Raw genomic sequence first — 24898 nt, 5'->3', positions numbered from 1 at the left:
ATGCAAACTGTTCCCAGACTCTCAGACAAATATTTGCAGACAAATGAAGGAGGGATGAGAAGAAAAGGGAGGTTTTATTGGTGCCCTACAGTTGAAATTATGTAAATACACTGTATATTAATGATCCAGTGTGTTAGAAATAGTGACATCTAGTAGTCAGACTGCAGAATGTGACGAAATCGGGACTATTTTATGCAAGGCCCTTGTGTAAAGTATATAAAAAAGGCAGTAAAGTTATTACACACTTATACTAACAAACTCTGAGGGTACTATATTCAATTTCTGACAGCAAACCCTCACGTCAGTTGTTGACGTGAGTAAAATGACTTCATCTGTTTATGCTATTATATTTTATAGTATTATTATATTCATTATAATAAGTAAAGCTAGTGTATAAATCAACAAAACGCATGTTTTTGTTATTCTATTGCAATACTAATGAGCATCACAATGATTGTGGTCAGGATAATCGTGTTTATCCATACTGTTCCCAGACTGTCACACAAATATTTGCAGACAAATGAAGGAGGGATGAGGAGGAGAAGAAGAAGAGGAGGGAGGTTTCATTGGTGTCCTACACTTTGAGCTTGTCTTTAAGTCGCAGTCATGCTCACACAGTGAAGCTTCATTGGCCGCCGCAGCCTCTCTCTCCTCAACAGCTGTTTTCTGTTTTCCCACACTCTGATTGGCTGCCGCGTGCTGTCCGTCAATCTGACTTTGACGCGCGGCCCCGCCCCCTCCCTCCGTGCTCGCCTCCTCATTGGCTACTGTACGCGTTCGTGCTCCGCGATTGGCCGCGCGGCCTGGTTGTCAAGGCTTTCGGGGGCTTCATTCACCATTTTGCGACTGTAGAGTAGAATATATAGGGCAGTAGTTTTTTCCCCTCTCCTCCGTTTTTAAGTTGGAGAAACATGAACGGCGTACGCTGGAAGTGTTGAAGCAGCAGCAGGCCCTATTTGACCCGGCGGACTCGGCGGAGGAGCGAACACACCCGGCGCTGCTGCTGCTGCTGCTGCTGCTAGTGAACCAAAGCTCCGGTGAGTACCATAAAGCTGCCCGCAAATCTTCCTCCCTCCCGCAGCACTGCAGTCACTGTCTCTCGGCGTGTTTGTGCTCGTTTCGTGCCGTCAATGCTAACGTAGTTTTACGGCGTGTTAGCAGTTGTTGTTAGCCCCCGGGAGCGTTATTTTCTCCTCCGCGGAGGGAGCGCGGAGCGGATTGGGTGTCATCTGCGTAAAAAAAAAAAAAAAAAAAAGAAAAGAGAAAAAAACAAGGGAGCGGTGCGGCGAGACATAGTGAGCGTGAAACTTTTCCACTAGAAATACATTGAACGCCATAACTACTGCTGGACTTCCTATGACAACTGTTATTGTGAAGAAAAACTCCTCTCACTCCTCCTCCTCCTCCTCTTCTTCTTCTCCTTCTTCTTTCACTTCTTTTTTTTTTTTCAATCAACGTGGCTCTGTGAATTTTAAGGCCTTCTCTTAAAAACCTCCTCATGACACTTTTATTTTAATGTACAACGACAACAAAACAGCGACGAGGCTCAGCTCAAAGTTGACTGTCACTTTCTGATGGGCCCAAACAAGCCACTATTGTGTGTGTATGTGTGAGTGTGTGTATGTGTGTGTGTGTGTGTGGATTGACAAAGTTAACGCGTTCATCTTGTTTGTTGGGGGGTTATTTCACCCTGTCATGCGCCACAGGAAGGCTACATGTGTGGTATTACCGTGGTATTACGGATCAGTGTGGCCGTTAAACCGGTTATTTCCCGGTGACACACACGTAAACACACACTCTCAGAGGCCTGGTGTGTGTAGTTGAGGCCTGGTCAGTGCACGGCCTGCTGCTCCTGCTGCTGTTGTGTTGTGTTGTGTAGTAAAGTGGTAGTAATCGCGGTACTACGAGGGCTCGACACTCGCACGGTACTAGCACAGGTGACGACATCACCTCTCCCTGTAGTTTGCATTTCGTGCTTTGGGCCTTGTCTAGATAAAGTTAACAGCTGTTATCAACTCTGGATTATGATTATGTCACTTCATGTGTGGTGTAATTATACTCTGGTGTGTATGGCAATAACGCTCTGTGCCGATCTGCTAATGACAAGGCTTTAACGTGTACCCTAGGTCGGAAATAAGTGGGGTTTGGGGGCCACAACAAAGGGGCCAACTCCTATGTTACACTACTACACTACTACGTGTTCATTTAAAAATAGCACATTAGGATAAAAACGATCGGCTTCCAGTTGAGCGTTTCAGGCCTAATCTGCATCCATATCAAGTGGAAACCGGCCGCAATGTCACCTACAGGAATCTGAACCCTTTTGAAGCCTTGCGGTTTTGTGATTTGTCCTGCAAGCAGAGGCATACTGGGGCCTCACGGTCACACATGTTGGCTCACAGCAAGAAGGTTGCTGGTTTCATGTCCTGGTTTATTCCCACGAGGTCACTCCTAATTGAGTGAATAGTTTTATGTTGGCCCTGACGTCCTGTCCAGCGTGTACCCCTGCTTTCACCAGAAGTGGAAGGATAAAGTGGTCGACGATGGATGGATGGATGGATGGATGGAGAGGCATCACCTGCAACCAGGCTCCTATTGGACAATATCTGCTGTCAGTCACACTGCTGTCCGCTCAGACGTGCTGTCATTTATCTTCATTTGTCCTCTAAATGGGAACATAATTAACATAATTGACTGCATGTGCCATTGAAGAACGAGCAATTGAGACCATTAACTCCTCAAGAAAATGTTTAATTAGGTTATAAATCAAGTGTTGACTCTTTTTTTTTTGCAACCGTGGGAGTCACCCCCTGGTGGCTGTTCAATATAATTTCTATAACTTCCTATTTGGTTTCAGGAGGAACCCAGAGAAAACTATGACCTTTTGTAGTATACGTGTGAGTCTTTCCTCTGCAGTTGTTAGCTTAGTTTCAAAAAAGTAACACGAGCGAGAAACGACAACGATGCAAAGACAGAGCAAGGGTTTATATGTGAAGTGACTAAGAGTGAGGTGGAGCTGAAAGTGTTACTGGATAGTTGAAGTTAATGTGGGTAACTGCGTCATTAGCAGCATCGTTTTTGGTGCTCTTAAACACACAAGATAGTGTGAATGGCAGGCATATCCGGAGCAGAAGCTGTGCATTTTCAAACGAAAACAGAGTAGTATGGATGTATCCTCTGTCTCTTTAAGTGGATTACACATTTTCCCTTAGTGACTCTTTCTGAATAGCCTAGTTTCCATTAAAATGTTATACATTTTCAATTAAAAGAAAATGTGCATTTATGTCCATTCCAATCCACTCCTGTAAAACACATTATTGGGAATTAGTTCACCCAGATAAAAAGTAACCGGCTCTTGACATGACATAAAGGACGATCACCAAGCAATATCAAAACGCCACGGCGGTGATACTCAATATACACTTAAGTGTCATTGCCTCCCGCCTGTTAGTGTAGAAATATTTGCTTCTTGCACTGCTCTACAATATGTTTAGTACTTAAAGGTGCAAGGTCACTGTTATAAAAATGCAGCAGTAGTAAGACAGCAATAAGGACACAAGTACATGTCCTCAGAGTTGTGTTATTACGATGAGATAAGCAATACCTGGTAGGCTTTAATTGTTATGAAATTACCTGGTAAATAATATTCACTCAATAGTCTTGGACGTGCAAAACTCAGTGGCCGAGTCTCGATGTTGTTGGCAAAGAGAAAACCATTGTGAAATCTAGACTTATGGGGAAATCAATACCAACATGGATGGTGTCTTTTTTTAGACCACTACACTCCATCCATTTTTACCATCACAAAGACACATTTAAGACTTGGCAAATCCAGCAAGTGAATTCACTCCAAACTTAATATAATGAGTTGCTGCAGCACAAGCTGTTGTGGTTGATAAGATGATTCAAAAGTGACTTAAACCTAGTGAATTGATCACCTACAGTAAAGTATGCAACCACTAAGGCCGTGGTTCTCGTTTTTGTCTGTTTTATATCTGCCCCACAGCCACGATTTACCGTGTATGCATGTCATTGTAAACCTGAGGAGGTCAAAACACTCGATGCAGTTGAAATATGTCTGAACTCATCACTTACGTACCTGGTGAGAGCTGCGCTTTGATCAGTGAACATGAAACATGGTCCACTATAGCTTCCATACAGGCTTTCATGATCCATATTTCACAGGGGCGAGTGTGAGTTGCGTCGGTTTGTCTTTAAGCTGTTATCGTTGGGCTCGTGACACTGACACCAGCTGTTGTACACAGTTGCACTACTGAGTAAACACACGTAACATACCTCCTCTGTGACCAAGTAAGGCCGACTGCCAAATTATTTTATGGTGGCTGCATCGATGGCCGCATGGGCTAAAGAGGGATTTACATAGGGCACAGTCAGTGATGCCACTGATCGACTATCTTCATGTAGATGTTGTTGCTGCATGTGTGTGTGTGTGTGTGTGTGTGTGTGTGTGTGTGTGTGTGTGTGTGTGTGGCCTTGAGACACACGACACTCATCTATGAAAATGGATTTCTTTGGTGCCGATATGATGTGGCAGATATTAAAAGGAGCTGAATGAATGCGAGCCTTCTTCACGGACTAAAACAGGAAGGAAGTGAAAGGGAAAAGAGACAGACAGACAAAAGAGAGACTGGTGCGAGGATGAATGCAGAAATGGGGATGGACAGCCAGACATGTGCATCGGCAGACAGACACTGACAAGTGAGTAGACGTGCCGTTGATAGACATCCGTTCTGAAGACTTTGACAGGGAATGCTCCAGTTGCAGTGAGATTTTCAACAGGAATGTCAGAGCATGTAGGGGATGTGTCGATTCTCCCTCCTCTACACTTGTTGTTAACGTCTCTCTGGTGCTTGTAGCCCTGTGGAGACTCATGTATTGGAAGAAATGAGGCTGAGCACACAGCAGCCAAGACCCGAGGCAAGTCCCGATGTGTATGAGCCACACGGTAAACAAACTAGTTAAATTACAACAGTCCGCCGCTCATCAAGTCCGAGAAAACTCAAGTCTGTTTGAGTTTAAAACTCAAAGGCAGAACCCGTGAATGAGCAAGGAATAGGAAATATTCTGAATGACCCTTTCATGTCCAAGAGGGAAACTGAATGACTCTGGTGTGGAATAACAATTGTCCAGAAACAACTGTGCTTTTCAGGATGACTGCAGCAGAAAAAATGAGAATCGAGGAAGGAGAGACGAGAGGTAGAAATCAATATGAAAGAGAAGAGAGGCGAGGACGCTGCCAGGCAGGCAGAGGATAAGCGCGAACGTGTAATACTAGCAACGAGAGAGAGAGGGAGGAATAAAGTAACGGGAAGTTAGGTAATGGTCTTCCACAGGAAATGGAGTTTGTAGGGGCGGATTGACTCTGCTTTGAAATACATAGATAAAGGTCGCCACAGAGAGAGCAAGAGAGAGAAAGGGAGGGTTACAGTATGTGAGTGAAGAAGGAATTCCCCCGCCTCTACTGCCCCAGCCAAGGAGTAGCGTATTTGTGTGTGTGTGTGTGTGTGTGTGTGTGTGTGTGTGTGTGTGTGTGTGTGTGTGTGTGTGTGTGTGTGTGTGTGTGAGTGAGTAAGAGAGAGAGGGAGGGAGAGTGAAGTGCATGCAGAAAGGCTTGTCTGGGCAAATTGCAAAGTGCTCCTCACTATTTCCATACAGTGTTGATAAGCTGCGTTGTGTTTACCCTACAATACGGACCTCTGTTTTCATTATGTACCTGGTATGGATGCAGGCCTTGTGAAATGTGAGTAGAGCCTGTTATGTAATGAATTAAAGTGTAATGAATTTGTAAATGAGTCATATTTACTACTCCGCTATGATGGTGCATCATTTAGCGGGGAATACGTCTCTTGAAATTAGTGGCGGTCCGTCTCTTCGCGCAAGATCCCCTCCGCACTTTGCTTCTAGTTCAGATTTCTCTGATATTCAATTTTGATTGTCGATCACTTCTCCCTCAAAGTCATCTGAGGAGACTTGTAGCATGTTTGTGTGTGATTTCCTGATGACTAACCCACACTCCCTGTTCCCCCCCTTTCTTTCAGAGTCTCTGGAATAAAGTGGACAAGTGCCGAAGTCGCGAGCGACAAAGACAAGACAGGATGAGAGAGAGGGGCCTTGGCAGAGGATAATAGAAAGGAGGGGGAGGAAGAAAAAAACTAAGCAGAGCAAAGAGAGGATCGCCAAGGAGAATCTTTGAAATAAATAAATAAAACGACTTGTTTGGGCAAACGCAGGCTAGATGAAAAGATGAAGCCGATTAAAAAGCAGGGAAGATGCTCTCCTCCCTCGACCCGGGCCAAAGGAGGGAAGCGTCGCGGAGCGGGCGATGTCGCAGAAGGAGGTGAGAAGAGAGACTCTGATGAGAGCAGAGACAGAAGCAGATCCCCACAAAACACAACTCCATCCTCTTTTTCTTCTAATTCACACTCAGAGTCCTACCAGGTGGACCCAATCAGAGAGCGGGACGCTGCAGAGGGAGAGGGTCTCCACAGAGAGCGGCTGTTGGAGACGACGGCCTCGCTTGTGATGGATTCCGAGAAACTGTTGACACCCTTAGATGATCGATCGGGGAGGTCCGCTGTGAGTGTTGGCAGCCACAGTGACGGCAGCGGTAGTAGCTGCAGTAACAGTAGTACACCAAGTGCCAACAACAGCCCAAACCCCGCCTCAAGCCGCAAAACGGCCACCTTCAAGGCTCGCGTTCCCAAGAAGAAGTACACCTCTGAACACTGCTTGTCTGCGTCTGCTGGTAACCATAGCAACTCTGCCTCCAGCACACCCCCTCCTCTCACTTTGAGCACTGGGGTCTTCAACCACGGGTCAAACAGTTTAGTTGGGAACATAAGCAACTCACAACATGATGGCGGTGGTCAGAGTAGAACCCTGATGGACGACTTCCACAGCAGAACAATTGGCAGGGAGGATACTCATAACAGCTCCCCAGGACCCCCCACTCTGTCACTGGGAGTGGAGAGGGAGAGATCTGCAGGAGGTGAGGGAGTGAGAGAAGAGAGAGTGTCCCCTCCTCTGCCCCGCTGCTCTTCAACAGACACTGCCAGCGAGCACTCAGCTGACCTGGAGGTGGCCAGTGACACACATGCCATCACACAGATGTCTGCGCATGCACCATCCAGTCTCCCTGACGCTCTGTCAGACGCCTTGGCCAAAGGCCTGAAGAATCAGCGCGTCCTTGCCCGCCAGCTCAGGAAAAGAAGTGACGAAGAGGGAGGAGGTGAAAGGAGGACTGAAGGGGGGATTTCAGGCTTGGTATTCCGAGCTGGGGTGGTCCGTAAGGTCAGCGGTGAATTTGGAAGCCTCGAGGTGCAACTGAACGGAGAGAAGATGCTGTGTCGCTATCCATATCGACACAACAGCCCGCCAGGAGTGGTGGACATTATCCTGGATGCCGCGCCACCTGGTGTGCATCCTATACCTATTGGCACCCATGTCTGCGTACCGTTTGGCAATGAGGAAGGCTGTGAAGGTCAGTGGCAGTTGTACCGAGAAGGTGTTGTGACCCAGGTAGACACACACCCTGCAGTGGCCAACCGTTACCGTGTCCTGCTGTCTGAGGAAAGACAACTTTCTGTGGACGAGGAAGAAGATGGCAGAGGGACAGCTGGCGGTACCCAGGCAGTGTGGGTCTCCCGACAGACACTCCGTCTTCTGGTGCCACCCTGGGACCTGGGTCTGCCATCTGGAGGAGGACGAGAGGTGGAGGAGAGAGTCAGAGAAAAAGAAAGGGAGCGGGAGGACAGAGAGGAGGTGGATGTGGAGCAGGAAGTGTGTCGTTTGAGCCGAGGGATGACCCCAGGAGTGGGGCCAGTGTTGGGGAGAGGGATGCCTTACCCAGGCATGGTCCCTGTTTCATCCACATCATGTCACAGTATTACCTCTCCTGTAACTCCTGTATCAGTCCTCAGCCTGGTACCTGGCCGGGAGTGGGAAATTGAGAAAGATTTGGAGAGGGAGAGAGACCTTCACAGAAAACAGGAAAGAGAGAGGGAACGAGAGCGAGAAAGGGAGAACAGTATAAAACAACAGCACCACCAACAGCAGCAGCAGCAGCATCACCCTTACATGCCACTTACTCCTGACGAAGACATGGAGGTGTCACACTTCAACATGGTCCCAATGGGGCCACTCATACCTGGGGCCAAACCAGTCGCAGTTCCCCAACACCGCCACATTGTTTCTAAGCCCCCGCCTGGCTACCTCAATCCCCACCTGTCTGTAGTGCGGGGTATCGGGATTCCCTCTGCCCAGCTGGTCTTGAACCCCCATCCCCCTCCTTCTCCTGTGCTGTTAGGGCTTGACCCAGCAACTGCAGCAGCTGCAGCAGCTGGTGTTGTCATCACGAACCCTCAGCTCCCACCTCTTCCTCCCATGTCCTCCAATCCATCCTCCTCCAGATCTGAGAAGTCATCAGGAGGAGGTTCTAACAATGGAGGAGCAGGTGGTGGGGGATCCGGATCAGGTTCGACCTCCTCCTCCTCCTCACGTTCCCGCACCCCACTGACAGCGGCCCAGCAAAAGTACAAGAAGGGAGATGTGGTTTGCACGCCAACAGGTATTCGCAAGAAGTTCAATGGTAAACAGTGGAGGAGACTGTGCTCACGGGAGGGCTGTTCTAAAGAGTCTCAGCGCCGAGGATACTGTTCCAGACACCTGTCAATGAGGACCAAGGAGATGGAAGCCAGCGGAGGAAGTCGGGATCGAGGTGGAGCCAGCAGCACAGGGACTCTAACGCCGTCCGACCTCCGACTGAGTGGCGGAAGAGCGAGTTCAGACTTTGACTGGGATGAGACTTCACGGGAAAGCAGCGAGGCCAGCAGTCGGGGAGGAGACTCACGCCCTCGCCTTGTTCTTCCATCTTTGCTCCCCCATGACCTCTCTCGTTTTGACTTTGACGAGTGTGAGGCAGCGACCATGCTGGTCTCCCTGGGAGGCTCCCGCTCAGTCACACCCTCATACTCCCCCATCTCAAACCAGTCGCCCTTTTCCCCGACACCATCGCCCTCACCTTCTCCGCACTTTACCTTCCGCCCTGCCAATTTCAGCCCCATCAATCCTCCCTCACTTACTCCCCGTCGCCATCGCCAGCTAAGCGGCACAAAGATGGGTACGCCAGGTGCTGAGCGAGAGCGCCACCTTTCAGGGATTGTCCCCACTTTTCAGACCAACCTCACTTTTACAGTCCCCATGAGCCCCAGCAAGAGAAAGCTCGACACACACCCACCGCCTCCACTGCCTACAGTCCAGGACTACCAAACCAAACCTGAGCAACAACAGCTAGTGGGTGTAGCTGGAGGTGTGGTAGGAGAGCCACCTCTGGGCCACAGCCCTGCTGCCTTCAGAGTCCTGTCCCCTCAGAGTCAGCCGACTACTCCCTCCTCACTGTCCTTCCCACGATCCCGTAGTTCCACCAGCAGGCCACCATCCTCCGCTGCCTCTACACCTCCACCCATGTTGGTCTCTCCCACTCCTCCCTCCCCACTGCCTCAGGAACCCTCACCACGTCGCATTGTTCCCCTCCGTGACTCCCCAGTCATTGTCCGCAACCCAGATGTTCCCTTGGCCAAGTTCTCCGATGGCCCGTTAGGGAGGAGAGAGAGAAGCAGGTCGAGGGAGCACAGCCAGCCTCAGCATGCAGGTCCACCAGGCCTGCAGGCTCCCGTCCCCATCAACGGGGCAACCACACTCGTCCTGGTCACCTCCAGCTCGGTAAGAAACTCACCATTACTTTGGGTTTGTGAGCTTTCAAACACGCTTCTTAATATATTAGCATCAGTAAAACATGAATGTTGGACACTGTACCTTTTGATGTTGTTAAAATGTAAAAATACTTTATTTTTGCTGACATTAATATGCTAATTTGCTCGCAGTCCCTGACTCCAGCCACAGTGGGCCACACCTCCCTGTCCAGCCCCTCCACCCTCGGTTCCATGGCCACCTCTTCGGGCTCAGTTCTGTCCTCCTCTGGTTCTGGAGGCAGAGAGAGGGAGAGGAAACCTGAGGGACACCAGGACACCTCGGTGGGAGCGCTGCCACAGCCGGTCGCCTGTCACCCCACACCCACCGCCCTGCTGCCGCTCATACTGCCAGCTGAGTCGGCTCACCCTGCTCCACGCAAGCAAATCATCATGGGACGCCCAGGAACTGGTGAGGAAGCACGGGGAGAGGGAGTGGGAGATCATTGTGTCACTGTGGCTTTGACCTTTGTTCCTGTCAGACACACATTCTGTTGTAGGCAGAGATGTATCTTCTGTGCTTCGAGATTAGCACATCTCACTGTCACTATCTCACTCAGGTTACAGGAGAGTCATCACAATTTTGTGGCTATGACTCACGTTCGTTTTACTATTGTTTGTTTGCAGCTTAAGAAAAGTTACTGCGTTCAAATTTAGCCACGGTCCATGCGTAGACTCTTTCGTCCCTCTCTTGTCTAATCAGCGCTCGTTGTCGCAGACTCCTCCCCCTTTTTTAAAAAACGCCGTAGCTGTCTCTCTGTCATCTGTCTCTCTCTCTCGACCACATCTCATTAGACAGCTGCAACTCCGTGTCAGATTTCACTACTGCCCCCGCACTGCTCATTTTCGTCACTCAGGTCTGAGCCCACGTCTTGGCAGTTTTCAAAATTAGGCATTGGGGTTTATTTACTCTTTAACAATAATACAAATTTTTCTTGAAAGTATCATTCAAGACATTGAAGGAATGCTTCACAGAATAAGCAAGTAAGACATAATACATTACAGAATAGTAACATAACAACTATTAAGAGGCATTAAAACAATGAAAGTGAAATAAATATAATCAGTCAAGATAGGGAAAGTTAAGTTGTGATTTAAGAACTGTCAGTGAGGTGCAACTTTCTAGTAAAAAGTACAAAGTAAATTTGTGATCAATGTTCTGCTGCTTTGAGAAGAAAGTGTTTTTCTTGAAAGGCATGTTCTTTTTTGCCAGTAGCACTCGGTAAACAGTTGCAAAGTTTCACTTAAACACAACCTCTGTGGACAGAAGACAAAAACCAAGTGCACTCATGCAAATTATCTGGAAAAAAACAGCAACCGCCACAGCTAAACAAACAGCAGATCACAATGTTGGCAGTTTATCAGCATTCACAGGGTAATTTTTGCCCCTGTGAAGCGTCAGTCGACTTCAGTCGCCTGCAATGTATATGTTTAAATTCCTCCTGGTTATCATTGCCTCCATAATCACAAGCTGTGCTGTAAATGTCAGACGAAGCACACAGTTGCTTTATGGAGGATAAAAGTGGCGATGCTGCCTTTAACTGCAATTGCGTGCACCTGCTTTTAAAGCATCTCTTCAGGCAAAAGAAAATCTGTTGTGAAAACAATTTGGCGGCTTTGTGTGTGTGTGTGTGCGCAGTGTCTGGTGTAAGAAACCCGGCCACTGAGACTTAGAGGTGTTTGGGTTCATCGTATACTGTGTGCTTGTTTCCATGCCAACCTTGCGATATTACAGTATGGCATAACTCAGAAATGATGCTTGTTTGAATGTATGAATAAGGAAGGTTTCCACTTTCTAAATCAGCAAACTGAAAATGGAATGAACGACCCTGAAGCCGTGTTAGTGCAGAAGGAATTATGGATATCTAAACGTCAGTTTCCTATATTACAACAGGATTAGACATGTATATAATGTATTAATATAATAATCATACACATTTTTGTAATTTAAGGGACACATTTACAACATGAGAGGAGGAACTTTGCTTTGTCAATTCTAATCTTGGCATCTTATCATCATCAATATGTAATAATCAATTTTCTGGTGATTTTTAAACTTTCTAAAAATGGAAACGAAAAGTGTGAAAATCAAACAAAAAAAAAATGCCTGCTGCTCACTGAGTAATCTGTGACTCAGTGTGTGTGTGTGTGTAGTTCCTGAGTGCGTGTGTGTGCGCATGCAGCAGGGTGTCACCGTTATTTTTGTAAATGTGTGTACGAGAGTGTGTGCGTGTGTGTTTGTACATTTGTAACCTCTTGTTACCTTCTCAGGATCAGTAATCCTCATGGACACCAAAACCAAACCTGGTCCTAAAGAGGCAAAAAACTAATTTTTGAGTAACTAATTATTAAGTTCAGGGATAAGATTATGATTGTAGTTTTGGTTAAGAGTTAGGGTTAGGAATTAACTGGTTATGGTTAAGGTTAGCTTAGCTTACTTTGCTTAAGCTGTTCAAATTAATGAGTGTGTGTGTGTACCTGGTATTCCTTGTGTTCTGGGGACCTACATTTGTTTTCACAGTCACATTATGGGGACAAAAATAAAGTCCCCATAATGTAAATTATTACATTTTAATGTGAAGACATTTTTTAAAAGTTAGGCTGAAGTTAGGATTAGGCCTGTAGAAGTTATGGTTAAGGTTAGAGAAAGTCTCCAGGAAATGAATGTAAGTATTAATGTAAATGACACGTCCTCTGGAGTCATGGACACTCCTGTGTGTGTGTGTGTGTGTGTGTGTGTGTGTGTGTGTGTGTGTGTGTGTGTGTGTGTGTGTGTGTGTGTGTGTGTGTGTGTGTGTGTGTGTGTGTGTGTGTGTGTGTATATGTGTGTGTGTGTGTGTGTGTGTGAGTGAATGAGACAAGTCATATGTGATATAGCGACAGAGATAGACACACACAAAAAAAGCCGTCATTGAAACTTTAGATGGGTGGGAGTACTGACATGTCCAGACGTGTAAAGAGGACAGAGCTGGAGTGCAGAGTACACACACACACACACGCACACTTCCAGACAATCAACAGCCTCAGACAGGGCACCGAGTGCACGTCCAGGATGATGTGAACATGTTTCATCACTCTCAGCAGTAAAAGGAGTAATCGTATCGCCTGTGTGCGTTGTCATGGATACACCGTTTCCAGCAGTGGATTTAGTGCAGTAAAGTGCTGAGACCTGAGCTTATTACCGACGCATGCCTTTTTATTTCTCCCTCGCGTCCCTCGCTAACAACCACCTGCACCTGCGTAGCGTTTCCTCTGCCATATACATTTTTAAAAACACCCAGAGCCTCAGCGGGTCCGGAAACAAACACGGGGAGAAGGCAGTGTGTGTGAGTGTGTGTGTGGAGGCCTCATGGCTGAGATAAATATAGTCCAGCTCAAGTGCAGCTGCGTTAGCATCAGAAAATTCATTACTGCTGTCGTTTTGGAAAGATAAGAGCTTACATGTCTTGTATTTGAATGCAGCTCAATGCGCTTTAATATTACCTTTTCAAAACACAGGAGGAATAATTATTTAGAGGCATGTTTCCCAAACTGTGGTATGTGTACCGTAAGTGGGATGCAAGCTTCCTCTGGTGGTACTTGGAGGAAAATGTGCAACTCTCTATACTCTAAGATCTATCTTGATCTAATTTCACTATACCAGTGTGTGCAGTATCTGTGAGGAAATTTGGAATACATTTGCTAAATTTGTCTTATTTCAAGAGCTCAATATTTTTGCAACTTTTCTTGGTATAAAAAAGTTTGAGAACCACTGATTTAGAGAAATATCCAGTGGTGCTAATATGCAGCGTTATAACCAGTGAATATCTACAGAATTTCCCCAAGTTGAAGTGTCAAAACAGATGTTCACACAATCAGGTTTACTTTGCTTTATCACTGCACTTAGCACTTTGTGTAAACCAGTAGAGACACATGCACGTCTTCCTGTGTTTCTGTGTGTGTGACAGTTTTCACAACTCACCACTGTGTGTGTGTGTGTGTGTGTGTGTGTGTGTGTGTGTGTGTGTGTGTGTGTGTGTGTGTGTGTGTGTGTGTGTGTGTGTGTGTGTGTGTGTGTGTGTGTGTGTGTGTGTGTGTGTGTGTGTGTGTGTGTGTGTGTGTGTGTGTGTGTGTGTTCGCTTCACGGGAATTTTCATGTCTCGCCTCTTCAGGAAGTCACTTTGAACACACTCCAGTCACTTAATTATTTAACACCTCAAAGGATGAGGCTGGGGCCAGATTTTTATTTGTCGGCGATAGTGAATCCCGTAAAAAAAATAAAAAAATCCCAAAACAAAGGTGTTAGTACATCAAACTATTTTTAACTTCCTCCAGTCCGTGGCGGCACACAAGTACGTGTGGTACTTTTAAAGACTCCTGATTGGTAAAAGACTTACTGGAACATATACGATCAGATTATATGATTATATATATATTCTTTAAACAACATGCACAGAGTGAAGTTGTAAATGATTTACTAAATATCTCCTGGAATACCAATTCAAAACAATAGGTGTTAAAGATATGGCTGTAAATGACTCTCTATGTCGAGCATGAAATTTGCTCTTGTCACATTTGTTATTGTGATTTGTGTCGTGATAGATTGTCATGTTTAAAAAATAGTTCCCCTGTATAGAAAGGTTGGGAAACACTGCTCTCAATAGGTGCTTTCCAAAGTATGTGTCACCACTACTGGTGGACAACAGTGGTATTGCATCTAAGGGCTAGAATAAAATTGGTAATCCACATTTTTTATTTGAAAAGCTTCTTGGTTATGGCCAAAATGGTTGTCACTATTATTTAAATCAATATTAAGATAACAGGGACAAAACACCTTTATTTTGTAGTCTGGTATCTGTTTACTTAAATGTTTTGCTAAATTTATTACGAACCCTAAACCTCTTAAGTTTGAGAAACTCTATTGTAGATCTATGATATCTGTCACCTGATGCTACTGTGAGACTTTGAAGGGTGTTTTTGGACAGTAGTATATAACACTGTATATAAACATTGTCAGTGGGATCAAGTCTTATTCCAGAATAAAAAAACAGATCACCAGACTTACTCTTGTCACCTGCTCCAGGTTTATTTTGAATTATTTGCTCTTAATTTTACTCCCTTCATGTGTGACAGGGACTGAGTGGGGCGGTTAAGCAGCTCAGACGGTAATTAGGTCGTGTTTGAGCACAACAGTGGGTGGGAACAGTGAAGAGTGTTGACTTTGCACTTTCAGTGGGACACATTCTGTCTCTCATGCATCTTCACTGTTATAATAATAATACACCACAGGGTTAAAACAGTGCTGAACACTTCCTGTTTCGCTGCTCTCTCACACTTAGTCACCAAAGTTTCATTGGCTGCATTATTCTGTTGCTTTAGTTGTTTTTATTATTTTTTTCGGTCTTACATACGTTTTTTATGTTTTATTGAATAATTAAGAATCGCCTCATTTTTCAAATATCAACACTAATTTATTATTGAATTCCATAATAGAACAAAAATAAAACTAAACTGTTAATTGTGTAAATACAATACATTAAATTCCTTCACTAAATTTGACCTGAAAAATAAGATAAATAAAGTTTTTGTGTGTACTTAAATAATACATGTCGTCAGTACTATTCCCGTCCGTGTGTGACCACGTCCACAGAGCAACAAAACGCCTGCCTGGTGTGTAAAAGATGTGTACAATCCTCACTTCCTCAGCTGAATTTCCTCATGCACACGGCAGCACAAAGTGAGCAAAGGTCACAGTGTAGTGATAATAGTCATGTGACACCAGAATCATCATTTAAAAAAAAAGAGTCAACCAGTCATCCTTCAGTCAGCGTGTATGTAACTAACCAGCAAACCAGCAGCGACTGCAGTGCGTCTCCATTTTAAATGAGCCGTAGCTGGCGAACGGTTGGCTATATATAGACCATGTTAAAACTTTATTATAAAATTATCCATGGAAACGGAAACTGGACAGCAGCTCGGCGAGTTCTGTTTATTTCCACTGGGCTACAACACTTATATATATATATGTACTGTATATGGAATAGTGCAGTCATGAAACTGTTGTTGAAGCACCACAAAACCATCAAGTACTTCACTGTAGGAAAATCCAACAACAGTAATATCTGGACTTTTTAAAGAAATACGTTATTAACCAGAAATTTGATTATAATCTTCCAGCATAATGTAAATAAAGTGAACTGAATGGGAACTTCTGCTTCTCCTATAGATTCAGTTTGAAGCATTGAGTAAATATGACCCATGACTGGAGGTTTAGACCAATCACAGGGCAGATTAGACAAAGAGACGGCGCCTCCCATTGGCTGTTCTGCTAAGCAGCGACGTGCATACATCCCAGGTTACAAAGGGCCCCTTTGAACAGCAGCCATTTTGTGATATTATGCTAAATATTAACAAATGACCGTTACATTTAATCTATACACACAGGAAGTGATTTGTGTTTGTTTTGTTAAGCCTGACAAAGGAAACGACAACATTGCGCGAGTAAAGTGAGACGTCTGAAAACAGGTGATCGAAAATACAGCGACGCGCCAAAAAGAAATAAAGTTTCAAATTTGAATTGTATAGTTTGACTGGATAAACAATTCTTGTCCCTGCCCACCCCTGCGCTGCTGGTGTATACACACAAACACTCCCTCAGTCAGGCGTCATCATACTGCTTGACAGAGCCTGTTTTCAGATGAAAGACGCAGCATACAAATAATGTTGAATAACTGTTATAATAACACACTGCAGCTACGCAGTGCCGCAACGACGGCTCTTTTCAGGCTAAATGGAACCCAGCCATCGTTAATTTGATTATTTACACTTGTGACTTTCCTTCTGTAAACCAGCTCAGCTACTACATATCAAACACGTGCGTCGGTCTGTGCTCGTCTGGTGGGAGGAGCTTAGGACAGAGAGCCTCCATCCCAAAATGTTAGTGTCCATGAGACCCAGTTTTTGTAAATCCTGCCAACTCGTATTACTGTAGGTCATTTCTGTTGCAGCCATTTTTTTGTCTTTTGTCATAAAGTCTCAAAGAAATGATTCGCTGATGCTGAATGAGATGTTGACGTACGAGTTATTTTTAGCGTTGTTCTGAGGTGAACCTGAGCCAACGATGACTAAAGTCACTGGGATTCACTGCACTGGTGTCTGTATGAGGTTTCATGGCATTTCATGTGATTGTGGTTGAGTCATTTCTATCTTGACCAACATGACAGACGGGTTGATCGTGTTTGTCGATTTTACACATCATTTAGACTCATATAATGTAACTATATACTCATCAGTATGAGGATTATGATTACAGATATTCTCCCTGTGGTCTCTCGTTTGTTGTTTTTTTTACCTCTGCCATGGGGGTTCTGGCTCAAAAAGAAATAACTGATTTGGATGAAAGTTTCTGGGGAAATTATTACAGTAGATTTTGATGGGGATCTAATTCCATACAGATCTGGATTTTTTATTAAATCAATTGTTAACCCTGCTGGATAGGGGAGTGTTTTTACTCTACTTTTTGAGGGAAACTAAGTGACCTTGTTGGAGGTTTGTGCTCTCTGAATGCTTTCTCTAGTTTTGACAAAGTTCCCAGTGCAGAGTCAGAGTCAGTTTCTGGACAGGTTCCCTCAGCACACTGCACACAACATGACCCTCTTAAGCACAATTATCCTGAAGGATCATTTCCCTATGTGTGTGTGTGTGTTGGAGAGCCGGGGTCAGAAAGGGTGACAGAATACACAAATTATCCGTGCTGAGTGATCTCATCACACGCAGCCTGTGCAGGTCTAATAGCTCTCAATTGGTCCTCAGATATGAAATGTGATCACGAAAAAACTGCATTCGGAGGTGGCTTGAGGACACAAGTGTCCACATTCCTGAGCTGCATGAGCGCAGTCTGTCCTCAGTGTGGTTCAGAGACCATCTCCTCAGCAGACATCCTCTGACCCACAGCAGTTTCATACCAGACAACAGGTTTTTTTTGCACTAAAACAGTCATAACGTCAAAGTACATTTGAGTAAGGGTTGGGAGATCATATGTTGTCATAGGAGATGTATCTAGGATGCATTTTGACCTTAATTTAACAGCTTTGTAGTCATTGTGATAGTTAAATAGCTAGTCGCAGGCAGATTGGGGCTGCCTCCACTCCCCATAACTGTCTGGTGGTGGTAAAAGACCCAGAGTCCTCAGAAACAGGAGGTCTTCCAAAGTGAGTCCTCAGAAACAGGAGGTCTCAAAAAGTCAAAGAAACGCAAATTGCTTCATGGCACTACACCCACACACACACACACACAAACACACATCCTAGCAAGGTACCGGCTATGAGATCGGGGCAGTGATAGCATTATTTAGACGTGCACCGTGGCAGAAAAAGAAGCAGAGAAAACAGTTATCGGAGGAAATTGCCGTCTGACCGAGCAAGGGAGCCACACATGAGTACAATCGGACAAGCAAGAATTGAAAAACACAGAAAAATTGCTAAATGAATGCTGGATTGTCTTCATCAGCTCCACAATGGATGAATGGATGGATGTTTACAGTGTTGTCATAAATATATGTACTCCTAAACTGTAGGGGGAGCTCCATAGAGAAAAAGGCGGACAAAAAGCAACCCGACTTGCAAAGTTTGCCTTTAATGCCAGATGTGAACAGTCATACTTTACTCTAAGATCAGATCTCTGAGGAGGAAGAGTTACTATCAGATCTTAAAGAGGCCGTAGTCTGTCAGTGCAGTGTTCATGTCTTGGTTTTGGTTTCCAGTCCATGATACTGAGATGGATCAACATGATGACATTTCACTTTTTCTCTCCCTCTCTCCCTGTCTCTCTCTGTCTTCATGTTCCCACAGTTTGGACCAACGTGGAGCCTCGGTCAGTGCCAGTGTTCCCTTGGCATTCGCTCGTCCCTTTCCTGGAGCCCAGCCAACCAGGAGCGGCTGCCCAGCCCGCTGATGGCCAGCAGCTTGTCAGTCAGAACAAAGGTAATGAAAATGACCCCATGCCTTTAACTCTGGACGCGACTTTAACTTTTTGTCTTGCAGGCAAACACAAAACACCGTCCTCTTTGTTCGTCTTCTACTCAAACTGTATATAAATGATTTCCTACACTCAGATATACATACTGTGTGATTTCTTACGGCTGCCAGAACACTTTGTGTACAAATGTTGTTTGGGCAAACTAACAACCAAGTCAGTGTTTGCCAAAACAGTTGAGACTGAACTGCGAATCAGCACAGTTGGTGTTCACACTAAATATAGTTCCAGTAACATTGTTGATGACACTGTTTGTGGACTGGAGTGCTAAACTGTATTCATAGATAAAGTTTTACTGGTGAGAACAGACAGTGATCTGAAAGCACATTTCAGAGATTTACAGCAACTTATTTAAGGACTTTTGATGTGATTTTATTTGTTTTTATGGATTTGTTGGCTTAAAAGTACTGATTAATCAGCTGAGTCACTACGAGGTTTCTTCCAGAGTCATGTCACATGATGATGATGTTTTAGGATTTATGAGCGTAAGAGATAAAACCATCTTTATTTAATTGGATTTCTTTGTTATTCTTAGCAAAGTCAGTCACTCGTCAGTTTTGAGACATAACACATGATTTCTATGAATGCTTTAGTTCATAAGTCTCCGTTTAACTGTTAATCATTTATAGTGGAAATCACTCTCCATTTGTGTGACATTTATTTATCAATATCGATATCAACTGATTTAAAAATATTGTATTATTTTGTTTTGGCCCTAATTTTAAGCAATTTTCCATTCAAGTTAATAATGTTAAATCTTAAAGGACTGGTGCTAATTTGTGTAAAAGAAACCTGTAATAAATAAGCACACAAACTAAAGAAATAGCAAACACATTGTCAACTGAATCCTGTCGTTCTGACATTTAATTACCAAACGCTTGTATAAAGAAAGACATTTTTATCTTTCTACAGTTTGTGAAGGGGCATTAAATGTTCTTCCTCTTCTTACATATAAATGTATTCAGAGTTAATCACACCTCCCACGGGCAGCTGAATGCAGCGTAGTCCTGCGTTTACACACATGATGCATCTGTTACTTTATTTCTTAAAGCTTTTTTTATCTAAATAAATGGCTGTTTTTGTTGTTTTTTTCAGAGCCTCGTTGTGGCGTCGCTCTGGTGAGCGAAGGCCGCAGCGGTCCACCGGACCTAGAGAGGGGGTCACCTTCACGTCCTCCCTCCACCAATGACAATCCCTCTACAGAGAGAGGCGGTGCTGACAGTGAGACGGAGAGTGACACAGATGACCCGTAAGTGAAGGGGGAGTTTTTTTTTTTACTATAAATTTTGGGAATGTGAGATATATTTCTCCTGCAAACTTCATTTTTTGCTCTGTGGAAGATTTAATTTCCGCCTCTTTGCGCTGTCGATATATCTGGTTGTGGCTGCAGATGGAAATTTGAATAAAATATAATAATAATAATGCATTATATTTAAGGCGCCTTTCAAGACACTCTAGGTCGAATATAAATATATATTAAATATGGAAAGATTGAGTTCATATTCAGGTGCAGTGTAACACTGCAGCACATTGACCACACTGTGAAACTAGACCAAATCTCCACGCAGGCACAGGAAACAGAAATAGTTCAGGTCTTGTTGACATGCTAATTCAATCATTTATCTTCCTCTGGTTCACAGTCACTCCCTGGCCACTTTAGTAGGTACATATGACAGTGTCTGGTGGTATGGACAAAAGTATAGAGCTGGTCTAAGTTATAACAGCTTCTTGGGAGAAGTTCCTCAAGATTTTGAAGGGTTTCTATGTGAATTTGTGTCTTTTCATTCAGTAGAGCATTGATGCGGTCAGAGACTGATTTTGGACGAGAAGGTCTGACTCACAATCTCTGTTCCAGTTCAATCCAAAGGTGCTTGATGGTCAGTTGAGGTCAGGGCTCTGTGTGGGCTTGTGAAGTTCTTCCAAACTCAAAGTCAAATGTCTTGGTCTGCTGAGGATTTAAGATTGTCCTTCATAGGAGATAAAGATCTTGCCTAAAGCCCGATTGAAACACCTGAATTCAATATTTTACAGGTGTGGCCAAATACTTTGGTCCATATATTGTATGTTATGTGTCACAAAAGACCAGGATATTTTATTTCCTAAACCATTTTCTGTAAACTCTAAAGATAGTTGTGAGTGGTTAATTCTTTTTTTTGCCAAAGCAACCTCTGAAAAACCTCTGGACTGTATTTTATTTGCATAAATATAGAGAATCAACAAAACAAAAAAGTTTTGTGCTTAACTGTCTGTGACTTGTGTTGGTGACACTGTAAAGTCATAGCGAGCACTCTCTTCCTACACTTTGTGTGTTTCCTCCCTGTGACTCTGGCTATGACACAGTAGAAAGCAGATAGTAACTGTAGAATCTACTTGGCGCAGTTTGTCGCTGTGTGTTTTAAATCATCGGCTTTAAAAACTCCCAAGGACACTACACTAATATCCAGCGCTGCCAACAAAGGATTGAAAAGAGGAGAATAAGTTTCTCTACCAGCTGTGTGTGTCTGAGTGTCGTGCAGTCTGTGCTGGTTCATTCCACTCAGTCTCGGGTTGTGTCTGTGCGTCGGGCTCAATTGTTGCTCTTTCAGAGTGACTCAGACGGGTTGCGAGGCTGTCTGGCTTGTAGTGTGGTTTTGAATGTTTCAGGGTCACCGTGCTGCTGCTGCTCACAAAGGCTGCTGGGATAAATGCAGTCAGTCAGCAGTCTCTTAATGTTGCACCGGTCACAGCTGTTATCTGCCTGTGCCCACGTCTACGTGCAGAGACTGAAGGCATTAAAAAAAACACACAAGATTTGCTTATTATCTCCATCAACTCGTTGGTGCATGAGTGGAACACTAGTGCTCCCTCTTATCACACCATTCTTTCTCTACCTTTATTTTTGGTTGCACGCATCTGACCTGACCTCATCAACACTCGTCTTTTTTACAGAAACAAATGTCTAAATGTTCCCTCTCTGAACGGAAGAAGCCTCAGTTGCTACTGACTCAATGTGTTTTGAATGACTCTCTGCGTTCCACAGTATGGCAGCGAGTGGCACGCAGGAAGTTATTTGTTATATGTTCAGACGGGCTGAAAAAAACACAAAGAAGCGTCCATGAAAACTTTCAGAAGGCAGTTGTTAAGCAGCTGTAACGGCATAAACACGACTTGGCCCTCACCTGCCCCTGCGCTGCTGGTGTATACAGTGCTCTCTCAGTCAGTTCTGATAGTATTGTTTGACAGAGCTTGTTTTCAGATGAAGGACATAGCATACAAATACTGTTACATTGTTTATTGTTCTGTTACACACTGATATTGTGACTTTATACTTATATATATTATATATATTATACTATTGTGTCACCAAATATCAGTAAAATGCATGTGCTCATCAGGGTTTCACAGATTATGATAACAATCTTAACGTCCTTCAAAAGTGCACATGTTCACTCCCATGAATAAGATCAAGGATGGACATTACTGTGATTATAATCCACTCTTTAACAGCATAAAGGGTCGGACTTTGGGTGACGGGGCCTCAGTGGTTGAATAGGACGTCTTTCAACCAACAAAAAGTTGAGGGTTTGATCCCTGGCTCTGCTTCGTCCAAATGTCAATGTGTCCCCTGGGCAAGACACTTAACGCCGTTTTGCTCCTGACGACTGGATAGGCCACAAATACGTGCGCTTTATGAATGCGTGAGTGAATGTGTGAATGGTTAAACTGTGATGTAAAGCAGCATTTAAATACAGAACGTCTTAGAGGGTGTTTTTGTCCCGATTATTTTGAAAGGCACAGGAGAGAGAGAGGTGAAAGAGTCTTTACTCAATAAAAAAAATAGGGATAAAAGAATAATCCAAGGTATAAAGGGTCAGACTGAGGCACAACAAGGTCCAAAACACAGTCAGGACAAAAATCGGGTCACAGGCAGAGAAGTGAGCACTGGAACTTAAGGACATACTGTACGGAATTGTACAAAGACAATCTGTGAGGAGAGTAAATGGAAAACACACTGTATGTTTACGCAAGAGAGCAAGTGAGGGAACAGGTGAGCAGTGGGTGGGGGCGGGGCTTCAGGTCAGGTGGTTTGTTCTTCTTCTTTGTGGTAAAAAAAAAAAAAAAAACAGAATCATGAGACCTATCATGAGTTTACATAAGATGACAAACTATTGTGACCCACATTTACAATATCAGTCATGAGAAGAGCAAATGTGTGTGTAAACAGTTTGTCATTTCAACGTGAACAAAAGCTGACTCGACATTAACTTCAACTACAAGATTCTTTCCTCACAAAGGAATCTCCCTCCATTTCCCACCTCTTGTGGATTCTCAGTTTCACTTTCTTTCTCTCTCTCTCTCTGTTTGTGTGTGTGCAGTTTCTCACCGGGTGTGGCAAATGACGCAGCGCCCTCCACCGGCCCCATCAAGAGACGCACACAGTCCCTCAGTGCCCTGCCCAAGGACGGAGACAGGAAGGTCAGTCCACGGCGCAGACACGCCGTCATTAAGAGGAAAATGCAAACTGATACACAAAAGAGAAGGAAGTGATAACATATATTTCTCTTCCAAACGCCAACCAGAGGGAAAAGGACCACATCCGCCGCCCCATGAACGCCTTCATGATCTTCAGTAAACGTCATCGTGCTCGTGTGCACCAGCGACATCCCAACCAGGACAACCGCACAGTCAGCAAGATCCTCGGGGAGTGGTGGTACGCGCTGGGGCCCAACGAGAAGCAGCAGTATCACGATCTGGCCTTCCAGGTACAGACACGCACTGTTTTTTTTTTTCTGTTTCATTCCTACACTTGCTACTATTGCTTTGTCAGGGTTTTACTTCTGTGAAGTGAACAGTTTAATTTAACAGCAGCAGTAGTTGCAGGTGCAACGCAGAGCGGAAGCAGGTCAAACTGAATAAACAGAAAATAGAAATGATCCTCCTCTTTTTCTCCCGCCTCCTCTTCCTCCAGGTGAAGGAGGCCCACTTCAGAGCCCATCCAGACTGGAAGTGGTGCAACAAAGACCGCAGGAAGTCGCTGTCAGAGGGTCGCGGGACCCCAAAGGACCAGCGGGAGAGGAGCATGTCTGAGAGCATTGGTGCGTTTGAGATAATTAGCCTTCATTAGCCTTTTCCAAACTCATTTACTAACGGTATCTCAGAGGAAAAACCTCAGAGATACTTTCAGTATTTCAAAGAAAAGATCAATAATAAAAAACTTAATGTGGATATGTTAAACTTTGGCCTATAGAGGTCAAAATGCGTACTGCAGCCCATCTTGGCGTGGATATTCAATATACGTTCTGTATTCTTACTTCCTGGTTGGTCTCACCTGGTACACTGCATCTATTCTTTGTTTATATTGTGGCTATTGGCACATTAGGACAAAAACACTAGGTTTGTTTGAGTTTGTGGTCCCTAAATTGAAATTGTGTACATATCTTGTTCTCTGATATGGTCATATGACGACTTAATACATTATTGTGGCAGCCATTTTACTGATGCCTGTGCACAAGGTTTTAGATTTTTGTTTTACAGGTGTTTTCTTTGCAGCGTTATTATAATCTCTGAGTGTTTCCTCCTGTCTTCTGCAGATCCCCTGTCAGAGTCCCAGACAGTGGAGGAGAAGGGGGGAGGAGGCCCAGGCTGGCCGGGGGGTTCCGAGCGTCGCGGGGCACAGTTTGCAGGGCATCTATCGCGTCCAAGAGCCTATTCCCAGAGTGCTGTGCACACCCTGGAGCAGAGGCAGAGGGAGAGAGACTTGGAGAAGGTATGAAGTTGTTAATTTGTAGCTACGAGGCAGCAAACACACTCAGGGGATTACAAGAATTTGGAGGAGGCTCCTCGCTAAAACAAAAAGTGAGATCTGTCAGAAAAACAGCCACATGTATCAGTGTAATTCCGTCGATGTGTATTAAGTCAGGATCACCATGACCTCACAGTTAGAAAGTTACGTTTGTGCCTTCATTTCAGGATTTCTGAGAGTGCAGCCAAGGGGAAAAAAGTTAAAAAAAATACACAAAAATGCAGACATTAAAAGCAACAGGCTGAAGTATTTCTTAGAAATAATAATACAAGACGTTTGCCAGTATACGAGCCTCTGTGGGTCAATGTGAGTCTACACAGCTGACGTCTGTCCTTCA

At 44.4% G+C, this 24898-nt stretch overlaps 1 protein-coding gene across 1 annotated transcript in view; it reads left to right on the top strand.

The window, feature by feature from the left end:
- Positions 1–892: 892 nt before the first annotated feature.
- Positions 893–24898, top strand: part of cica (capicua transcriptional repressor a) — a 36673-nt gene continuing 12667 nt past the window's right edge. The window contains exons 1-9 of the mRNA XM_083900092.1: positions 893–1037; positions 6060–9741; positions 9903–10179; positions 18596–18727; positions 19875–20028; positions 23135–23234; positions 23339–23521; positions 23728–23854; positions 24350–24525. Of these exons, the coding sequence (XP_083756218.1) occupies positions 6265–9741; positions 9903–10179; positions 18596–18727; positions 19875–20028; positions 23135–23234; positions 23339–23521; positions 23728–23854; positions 24350–24525 (4626 nt within the window). The 5' untranslated portion in view covers positions 893–1037; positions 6060–6264. The remainder of the gene's footprint in view (positions 1038–6059; positions 9742–9902; positions 10180–18595; positions 18728–19874; positions 20029–23134; positions 23235–23338; positions 23522–23727; positions 23855–24349; positions 24526–24898) is intronic.

Source organism: Microchirus variegatus (genome assembly GCF_963457635.1).
Source record: "Microchirus variegatus genome assembly, chromosome: 13".
Lineage (NCBI taxonomy): Eukaryota > Metazoa > Chordata > Actinopteri > Pleuronectiformes > Soleidae > Microchirus > Microchirus variegatus.
Note: the sequence above shows the minus strand (reverse complement) of the source record. Positions and strands in the feature narration are given on the sequence as shown.